Source organism: Carex rostrata, chromosome 1, assembly GCF_964058835.1.
Source record: "Carex rostrata chromosome 1, lpCarRost1.2, whole genome shotgun sequence".
NCBI classification, from domain to species: domain Eukaryota; kingdom Viridiplantae; phylum Streptophyta; class Magnoliopsida; order Poales; family Cyperaceae; genus Carex; species Carex rostrata.
In genome coordinates, this window is record NC_135918.1 from 7,773,327 (window position 1) to 7,783,910 (window position 10,584).

Consider the following 10,584-nt stretch of genomic DNA (forward strand, 5'->3'; position numbering starts at 1 on the left):
CCAATTTGGATCGTTCCATACGGATTAAGATTTACGAGCCCTGTTTAGATTCGTACGACGGTATCTAATTTTAATTTTCACACAAATTTCAACGCCGATCAAACAGCCGAGATCAGATATTTATGTCTTTACTATCCTTATTTGTCAAGTTATAACATTTTATAACAATTTGATATTGTCAAAATTCAAATAGTCGATCCAAACCATTAAACATGATATCTATATTAAAATATACTTGGAGATCAAATTTTACATTTTTTTTTATTTATTAAGTATTTTACAAAACTGTTGTTTTGTAGTGATCCAAAATTGTTTAAAAATAACAGTTAGGGAGTATTAGCGATGATAGGTAAAAGAAAGAAATTTTCAAAAGTTTTACTTTTTATTGTAAAAAGAAAACTACTTTTTTTACTAAAAAAATCTTACTAATTTTAATATCTCTTTCCAATCTCCAATCAACAACGGGTAGATCTATCGGGCATACACGAACACATACTGAACAAGCAATATATTTATCAAATTCAAAGTGGGGAAACACTATGACATGATCAATTTTTCACAAGGATATTGAATAGTGACAAGTAAACGATTTGTGTGGGATAAGATAATTATGAAAATAGTGACAGGTAAACAATATTGAGAGAGATTATGAATTGAGAGTCTTGTTATCGTAGTATGTTATTTATAGTGAGACAAGTTGACAAATTGTTAATAACATGTTACCTAGAGAATTAAAAAAATTCAAAAAATGTAATTTTTTTTTTATTCTCCAAACACATTAATATAGATATCATGCGACTGTTTAAACTTTAAAAATTGTGAAAAGATGTTGTAACTTTTAAATGTTGTAAGTAAATTCCTCTTCATCTACTTTAATCAAATTCACACATTTTATGCTATTCATGCCAAACAAACAAGTGAATAAATCTGTTGATAACCTGCAAGCCACTGCCCACTAAATTATTACAAAGCCTGAGATCCATCTTTTACACAATTAATTTCTCAAACTTAGTAGACAAAAGAAGCTTGGGCAAAAAAAAAAAAAAAAAAAAAAATCAAAATCCAACTATTCTCGCAACTGGACTATAATTGTTTGTCATTGGAAAGTTTGAGGCAAGGGTTTTCCCGCTAGAAAAGATCCAAATAAAACAAGTGATCTCTCAGGTTGTGAAAAAGGAGCCTCATGAGATGCTCCTCTTATTGTGGCAAAGGATAGCACGTCTCCATACACCTGTGTCCATCCACCAACCTATATATAATGCAAAAATTCAAATAAATAAATAAATAGACAAGTGTTCAACTTATATATGGATTTCAAATTAGAATTTGCATTTTACCTGTTTTCTTTCAAACCATACTCGGTATGGAATAGTTGTCTTAAGGCCGATTTCATTTGCCAGATTGTGTACCAGTGTACGGCTTCCGGTCAAAGGGATTACCGAGTCCTGATCACCACTGCAACAAAGATAAAAGAGATTAGCAAACAAAAAATAAACTAAGTTTCATAATTATTTTCATAATTTTATTACACAAAATGTACCTGTAAACCAGAACTCGAACGCCAGATTTGACAAGCGAGCCTACTATTGTGATGGTAGGATTTCGCAAATTGAGAAAATCATAGTTGAGAACACTAAAAAAAAATACAAAACAAGTGTCAGAATTTGCATTCTGGTAATATGTTTTTGTTTTGAGAAATGAAAAGAAATATTAGGAGATAAGTGAAATAGTTAACCTGCTACAAACTCCCCATTTCACGACACCATTTAGTTGCGCATGGAAAGCATCTTGCACATCTTTCCGGTTCAAGTAATTTATCGTCTCATCCTCTACACACACATCTATGCGCTCTCCTACTTGCTGTGTCAAACCAAGAAACTATTTTAATTAACTTCAAATGACCTTTTGTTTTACTATGAATATTGAAATACTTACCTTAGGAGATATAATCAATGATTGAGACAAGACGGATGAAATGCATACATCGAGTGTGACATCGTATTTATCAACGAATCGACTTGTCTCTCTTGTTACTTGGCTCATAACTCGTGAACAAATCGGGCTCATTGACTCGCTGTAGTATTCATTCACATACCGTGAATAATTGCAAACCTTTGTAAATAGCTTATATGTTGAGTCTGAGATTAATCCATGAGACCAGAAGTATTCGGCCCTTGAATTGAAATCGGTTGCAAATTCAAGTACCGGGTTACCGAGCTGAAATAAAATAAAAGAGAAGAACTACACTAAGTCTATTGTTCAACATTATTTTTCCAATGATATATGTTACTGAGAAATTATTCTTGGCCATAGAAGAAATTCAAAGTTAGGTAATATTTTGTTAAACTTACTGCAAGGCCTTTCAGATTGAAGAGCTTCTGTTTTTGGTTAAATTCTACCATAGCCTGTGCTAGCTGTGGGATGTAGTGTCCTGAAAAAAAAAATTCCTTTAATCAGGAAATGGTTGGGGAATTTATTATCCTTATAAAACACAAAAAACTATGTCTTATTTGTTTTGTTTTAAATACTGACAGAACACAAAGTGCTGGTCCTTTTTGTAATGTTTCAATGTGACATGTTTGGACCATCATTACCAATACCATGCATGTCAACAAATTTTATTTTTGTCATTTTTTAAAAGCATTTCACTTTGTGGGCTCTGAATATTTTGCATTGTCACCAAGGCACGACAGGTTGCCGCTAAATATACCTATCCTGTATGAATACTGATATTGCTGGTAAGTTGTTAATATACCTGCGTAGCTCTCTCCAGCAATGTATAAATCATTGGTTTTGTATTGTGGAAACTTCTCGAGCCATCTCTGAAGGAATACCAGATTGTCGCTAGCTTCATTGAGCAAAGATAAAAACAATATAAATTATCATCTAAATGGGTTAATATATATATAAGCATTCAAACAAAAAATATAGTTTGTTGAGCAGTAATGCTTAAAGGCATTTGTACCTGTCATTTTGTCATCTACACTGTCATAGTAAGAAGTATCCATTGAATAAGAGAAACCCACTCCTGCTGGTGTCTCCAAATATAGCATATTTGCCTCTGCTCAAACAAAATAACAAAATTAGAAAAATAGGAATGCAGGTAAAATCTAACAAGTAGGTAACTTTTCAGATTGGTACCTTTGTTCCAGCTATATTCATTTCTGATTAAGTTCTGGCCACTGGGCCTGAAAGGCCCATTTTCAGAGAATGCTCCAACTCCAAGAGATGAACAGCCAGGCCCTGTAAATTACAAATTATGATGTTAAAAACTTTCACCAGGGATATTTTCTATATCAACCCAAGCATTTTCTACTAAACATGAGAAAGCACCCTTAATTTCAAAAGATATTTTGTCAAGACCTTCATCTAACAAAAGTAGATGCATTTACTTAAATACCATTCTACAATGAATGAACTTATTTTAAAATGCCTCAAAAGGCAAAAATTCTCATAAGCCTGTTTCTAGGGTGATGTGTAGAAACTAGAAAGTAAAAATTCCTAGCACGAGAAAGTTACAAAACAAGCCTTTAGTAAACTATGGATGTTTTTGGTTGATTCTTCACTTGTTGACAGAGAAGTTTCAGAGAAATTATTCCCACAAAAGATGTTAAATATTCACCAAAATTTAAAATATTTACCTCCATTTAACCAGAGAACAAGAGGCTTGGAAACTGGATCCATCTCTGCTTCAACAAAATAGTAGAAAAGAGCTCTCTTTTTGGATAATTCATTATCACCCACCTCAATATAACCAGAATGCTGCTCAAAACTAACTTGGGGTTGCCCAGGTAACCTTGTAATCTTCTCAGAGAAAGAGAGTTGAGAAGCCATTGCAATTAGTAGTAGTACCAGGGGCCTCCATGCAAGATAAGAGGAATGCATGCTTGTTTGGGAAGCAGAGAGAAAGAGGTAGAATGAGGGAGAAGGTAAGTGGAGAGAGAGCAAATGAGGGGGGAGAGTATATAAGCTATGGATCTTGTGTTGGGTTTTGTGGTTGAAAAGTTTGACCTTTAATTTTTTTTTCTGAAGTTTGATGATTTTACAGATAAGGAGAGCAGAGCAGGACCAGGTCACCAGGAGAGAATATAAAAATTGAGCCGTTTGTTTTTCAAAGGAATCGGTAGATGGTAAAAAAAAAGAAATATTTGGTTGAGATTATTTATTGAATTACAAAATGAATATGATGAAAGGTTCACATGATTGTTTCAGAGAATAGTTGGACCCATTGGAGGAGAGGAAAAAGCCTTTTGCTGCAAGTGAAGAGAAGAGAGAGAGAAAGTTGGCTTTTTACCATTGCCTCATGACCATAGAGGTGTAGACCCACCTCTCTCTCTCTCTCTCTCTCTCTTCTCGGTCTCAGTAGCGTATGATTTCAGAATTGGGGGAAGGTTGTCCCCTACAATGCATGATCTGACTGAGGGTTTAAAGAAATAGATAAACTATTAACAGTATACATGTGCCTAAGGGCTTATCCTAAAAAAAAAAACAGTATACATGTAGGGCCTGTTCGGCCGAATCACTATTCACGTGGGAAAAAAAAAATTCAGTTCAACTGAATTTTTTTTTTCCCACGGGAACAGTGTTTTTCAGTTCAAATCCCGTGCCCGCGCCCATTTCTATTTGTCGGCCGAACAGGCCCGTAACATGTACTTTCTATGGGCTATGTAGTATAGAAGGTAATGTTATTCCTGACTCCGAAATTCTTTTACTTACCACCTCAATATTTTTGAAATTATGATATTAGCATTGATTATTGCAAAAACAAAAATGGATTTTCATAAAAAAAAAATTATTGTAAAATTCATATGTTATCACGTGCATACTGTGATTATGTTCATGACCTCATAGCACATTGTGATTCTACGTATAACTTTTATACTACGTGCCCACTGTAATTCTGTGCAAACCTTGTTGTGACGCACTGTGGTTCTGTGTATAACCTCACAATGCACTGTGGTTAAAATTGATCATGCTCACATTGGTGTTGCGCATGATAAAGTGAGTAAAAATTGAATTAAATACGTTAGAAAATCATGCGCAACACTAATTTACGCATTACTTCTTAATCATGCGCAGAATCAAGATAAGTACGTGGTAAGTTTTCGATTTTGCATAAATCAATGACAAGTCATAATTTTGAAATATTGAAGTGGTAATTAAAAAAAAATGGGTTGCTGACTTAGCGCTAATAAAACATTTATTTTTATATTTCATTATTCAAACTGTGAAGAACTTAAAATATTTTTTAAATTAAAAATGTTAATCTACAAAAATTGAAAGAATATTTTTCTTCGAAAAATAGATAGAACAACATGGATGGTGCAGTCCTAGTATTTTTTGGACAAATATGTAATTAAAACTTAAAAGGTTGTTTAATGTCTCAAACCTAAAACACGGTTCCAAAAATAATCGAAGAAAACAAAGTCATTTCTGTTTCTGAAAAATTAAAATTTTAAATTATGAAAAAAAGTTGAGAACTTGCAAAGGCTTTAATGGTGGAAAAGAAATAATTTTAGTGCAGATTTGAACTTTTGTGCTTATCGTATCCGATCCGTTTGCACGCCCCTGTTGCTAACCAATTAAATTCTTCTAATTTAGTTTATTACCAAATCAGTTGCTAATCTCTCGCTCAAGATTGTGTTTTATAGTATAATCATTGTGAATTCATACTCCAAATTTTGATTATTGCAGTGAACGAGTTTTTTTCTCTTTTCTTTACAAAGTGTACAATTCTGTCGGAGAGAACTAATCTATTCATTTACATGTAAAAAAAATTTAATTTTGAAATTAATTTTTCATAGAATCAAGTGATAAAAAAAGATTCAAAAAATGAATGCATTAAAATTAATTTATTAAACTTCTAATTTTGACCGCTTGACTTTCTACTAAATTAATTCGAATGTTTAAAATTTTCACATGTAGACACATCACTCGTAAGGCAAGTGCGTTTAAAGGGTTCAAATTCGTTATTTATAGCCGATTCAATAGGGTTTAGACTTGAGTTCACCAAGGAGCTTGATGAACTTAAGAACATCCTAATTCTACTCTAATTTTATGTATAATTTACAGTAAAATATCATAGTATTGTATAATTGACCTCATTCTCTTTAGAAAATTTTTATATGATTGACTCTCACTGTGTGTTTGACATCCATAGTTCGAAAGTCAGGCTCCGCCCTTGCTTGCGAAACTATTTTATTATTGAATACAAAAGGAACTTTGCTAATTTTTTATTTTATTTTCATTTACTGATAATGTTTACACCTCACCGGCTTAATCTAATGAAGGGTGGTGATATATATTTTAGATTTTACAAGGGTTTATATGTAAAGGTGATGACTGGGTTATTTTTGTCTTGGTCTGCTAGACAGACAAGGGGCAGAGCAGAGAGAGAAAGAGAGGCAGTGACCTGACCGCAGCTACTGTGCGGTTCAACACTGTTTCTCTGCACAAGGGTCTTGTCTTACGCTACACGGCCAAAAGCAATTAATGCATCATGGCTTGATAAGAGAATATAATAACGAAATTCCCATTCCCATCAAATAAATAACATTATAACAACGACGTTTGCCAATCCCCATTTACCAGTATCTCATTATGGTTATTTTTATTTTAAAATTAAAAGACTAATTTCTGAAAAGAGATTGATTTTTTTCTTTTCGAAAAATAGATGGAAACACATATTAGTGTGGTGGGAACAAGCCGATCAATATGAAACAGTTTTCGAAACAATCTATAATTAATTAATTATGTTGGAGTTTAACATCGGAAAGAAATCAAAATTGCAAAGTGTGGTTCTCTTAGTGTAGTTTTGTCTATTTTTTGAAGAAAAAACAAATAATTATTCCCTTTTCTGAAAATTAAAATTACAATTTATTAAAAATTCCTCATTTTGGGTTGTCTCGTTATTAACGCCTTCATGCGTCAAAAAATTATTGAGTTATTAACACCTTCAGCTTTGTTGGATGAAAGCACCTGCTCGAATGAATTGAGGCAGAACACCGAACAACAGTCAAATCTATCAGACGGAGTTATTAACAGATTTATATTATTATCATCTGAAGATTACAATACCATTCACTTTCATTTTTCATATTTATTTTCTGATAAAAATGAGGCATACTCACCGATTTCATTGAAATCAGAGTAAAACAAAAAATCTTAGCACCAAATACGTGCTCCTACTTAATTGCAATGTTTACAGAAAAAAAACTATTTCTTAATTAATACTTATTTTAAATAGTATTTTCACATTAATATATGAAAAGCATACGAGTTTAATGGTTTTTATTTACAACACTAACTATTTCTAAATTAGTACAATTTGTATCGTCTACATTAACTCAGAAGAGCATCTTTTGAGTTAATGCATTTCGGTCATCTGATTTTAAACGGAGTTAATTCGGTCACAATCTACTATTCATGAAATTATTTAATATTAGTGTGGATAGTCTCTACCAATGTGTCTAATTGTTTCAAATTAAATTAAAATTGATTGAAATTTTTTTTCTGCCTTGCTTAATCCGGGTCCGGGCTACAAATAGAGACCCTGAAGAAGGCCTGAACGGTGCAAGAGATTTCTGATGTGAGTACAAGTCAAAGATCTACTCAGATATTTATAAAGTGTATGTGATAATATGCCCATTCGTCCTCCAAATTTGACAGATTTATTTATCAGTCCAAATAAGATTCTTCATTACCTAATGACACCATCTCATTTGAAACACACACAAAAAAAATATATATATATATATATATATATAATAATACACCATGTCGTTTGCCTTTCTTCCAAGCATTGGTGACCACATGTCCTTCTAATTTAAAACATTATATTAAGTTAATTATTCTTACAGTTGTCCTTTGAAGTCAGAAATCCAGCTCGTGTAATTATGGTTTAGCACATCACACAGAAGGAATAACAGTATAAGAACCCCATACTTTTTCTCTTTTATCAAAGTCTACAAAAGAGATCTCAAACGAGATGCACTAATTATGTTGTTTACCTGCTACACACTTGGCCAGCTCAGATTTGATAAAATATTAAATTATGAAAGATATATATATATATACACAAGACAAACCTGGATTGATTCATCAATCGTATATCGGTGTATAAGAATCTGAAGACCATACTTTTTACAATGAAACTAATTAAATAAGAAAAGGAAGAAAAAGGCAAAGACAAACATCTTGTGCTGCTCTTTCATGCATGCTAGTGTCACGTGATGATTCGTTGTTTTCATTTTATGTTTTTGCTTTTGGATATGAAATTATTATATCTCCGTAGAGAAAGACAACCTACGACCTCCAGAGAGTAAGGAACTCATGATAAAATGTAGGAATTATTTGGTGAGATAAGAATCAAAGAATATTTTCTTTTTGGAATGGCAGAGATTGAAGGACTGTTCATCACTTCTCCTTTTGCTTCCTGTAGCTTTAAATCAATTTTTTTTTTCTTTTTTATCCTTGAATAATTTTTATATGAATTCATCTAGAAGTTTAATTTGTACTGAATTGATTTGTAACTGTTTTTCTATGAAATATTTAAGTTAATTTTTATGTCTTAATTTTTCTAGGAAATTTTTCTGGGTCTAGTTAATCTGATTATCTTATTTTTTGTAAAAAAAAATGAACTTATTCATATTTTTGCAAGGACATTAAATTTATCTTGCATATTAAGTAAAAATTAGGTTTAGGAAGCTCAATCTTTTTCATAGAATAAAAACTTTTAGCGACCAACAATAATATTTCAAGGACTATTTTCATAAATGGTAATTAGCTCAATTCTTTTAAAATTCTAGTGTTCTCAGTGGAGGTACTTGGTACGAGAAATGCAAGAATTCAGCTGACAAAAAGTTTAGAGAAGACCTCTCAAGATTCCAGATTCCCAGTGACACGCAACTATTTGTTTTTGTATTTTGTGGCAGGTCTCTCTCTTTGTTTGGTCATTGTATTTTGTCTTTTTATTGCTGGAGAGCTGTTTTGAGCTATTTTCTGATTAGCAGAGCATCTTTCAGGAATCAGAATACATGCTCGCATAATTGGATTATTTTCCTCGAACTGTCTCTACTGCTACAGGAGGAGAGCATTTTATCGGTCTCATATGCATGTGATGCCTTATGTCCAGTGAAAGAAGAGTTAGTAGGAAGTTTTTTTATACGCAGAAATTATTAAATTCAGACTAGGGGTGTCAATGGTATCTTTTTAGCCGTTTACCCGACCCGTATCTTATTCGATAAGGCGGGTATGGGTAAGGTTTTTTTTTCGTTAGCTTATTGGATATGGGTATGGGTAAGAATTTTTTTTCGTTAAATAAATGGGTAAGGGTATGGGTAATGACTATTTCGTACCCGTTACCCTATAGGGTAATTATAAAATCCAAATATATATTCAATTCAATTTTCAACCCACTTAAATGTATACTCAATTCAATTTTCAACCCACTTAAATGTATATTCGTGTTTTTAAATTTTTATTCTTTATAAAAAATAATTTAGTTGGAATTGATTGCACATTTATTTTATTTTTTATTAGAAATGCAATTATATATGTGTTAAAATGAATGAGTTTTTGATGTTTAATTTGTAAAATATAATAAAACTAATTATTATACTAGTATTATCCGTTATTCACCCGCTACCGTTTTGTTACCCGATTATATTAACGGGTAAGGGTAGGGTAGGGTAAGATCAATTTTTAATGGGTATGGGTAGGGTATGGGTAAGGTCAATTTTAATGGGTATGGGTATGAAAATGTCTCCACCCGACCCGTACCGTACCCATTGACACCCCTAATTCAGACGTACGTATAAAAATAGAAAGATCTGATTTATTGAGTCCCATTCAATCTGTAAAAATTATTAAATTTGGATGTACAAAAATAGAAAGATCTGATTCATTGAGTCCGATTCAATATGTAGAAATTATTAAATTCAGATGTACAAAAATAGAAAGATCTGATTCATTGAGTCCGATCTAATATGTAGAAATTTTTAAATTCAGATGTACAAAAGTATAAAGATCTGATTCATTGAGTCTGAACCAATATGTAGAAATTATTAAATTCAGACGTACAAAAATAGAAACATCTAATTCACTGAGTAGGATCCATTTGGATCGGAATCAATAATCCAGATTCATTTCTCCATCAGCGCCTATTTATAAACAAAAAATACCAATGGATGATCTAATGAGTCCGATCCATATATTTGAATCGGACTCAATGAATCAGATCTTTCTATATTTGTTAGAAACATGACACTCTTTCTATTTCCGTATATCTGAATTTAATAATTTTGTACGAATAAAAAATTTCCGAATTTGTATCCACTGCATTACCGAAACGTGCATTAATAGATTTGAACCATCCGATTTAGATCCATTCTAATATTAAAGGGTCCCGTGCGCTATAGGCGTAGACCGGATTGGCTCTGATGATCCTGATAAGACGGTCAAAATGCATTAAAGTCAAAAGATGCTCTTTTGAGTTAATGTAGAAGATGTGGAGTCGTGAAATTATACATTTTAGTCAGTGTTTTAAAATGCGGTTTTGTTCATGCATGCGGAAGGTCACTGCAT

The 10,584-nt window shown here is 32.2% G+C and overlaps 1 protein-coding gene across 2 annotated transcripts; it reads right to left on the reverse strand.

Annotated features, from left to right (window-relative positions):
- Positions 1-905: 905 nt before the first annotated feature.
- Positions 906-4,331, reverse strand: LOC144555703 (serine carboxypeptidase-like 45). 2 transcript variants are annotated; one of them, XM_078304109.1, is made up of 10 exons: positions 3,642-4,331; positions 3,142-3,243; positions 2,966-3,061; positions 2,756-2,848; positions 2,352-2,431; positions 1,936-2,217; positions 1,736-1,860; positions 1,541-1,633; positions 1,338-1,455; positions 906-1,249 (listed from the first exon to the last, which is right to left on the reverse strand). In XM_078304109.1, the coding sequence occupies exons 1-10, from the start codon at positions 3,883-3,885 to the stop codon at positions 1,097-1,099; spliced, it is 1,386 nt and encodes a 461-aa protein (XP_078160235.1). In that variant the 5' UTR covers positions 3,886-4,331; the 3' UTR covers positions 906-1,096. The 2 variants fall into 2 exon arrangements, with proteins under 2 accessions (XP_078160235.1, XP_078160242.1); XM_078304116.1 differs by having other exon boundaries at positions 1,736-1,853; positions 1,932-2,217.
- Positions 4,332-10,584: the final 6,253 nt, after the last annotated feature.

What these genes read in the sequence shown, in the direction of transcription:
- LOC144555703 (XM_078304109.1), bottom strand. Translation starts at nt 3,885, where the DNA reads ATGCATTCCTCTTATCTTGCATGGAGGCCCCTGGTACTACTACTAATT. An exon ending in CATTGATTATATCTCCTAAG is followed by an intron (nt 1,861 to 1,935) that starts GTAAGTATTTCA and finishes GGTTTGACACAG; the next exon opens with CAAGTAGGAGAGCGCATAGA. An exon ending in AAATGGGGAGTTTGTAGCAG is followed by an intron (nt 1,634 to 1,735) that starts GTTAACTATTTC and finishes ATTTTTTTTTAG; the next exon opens with TGTTCTCAACTATGATTTTC.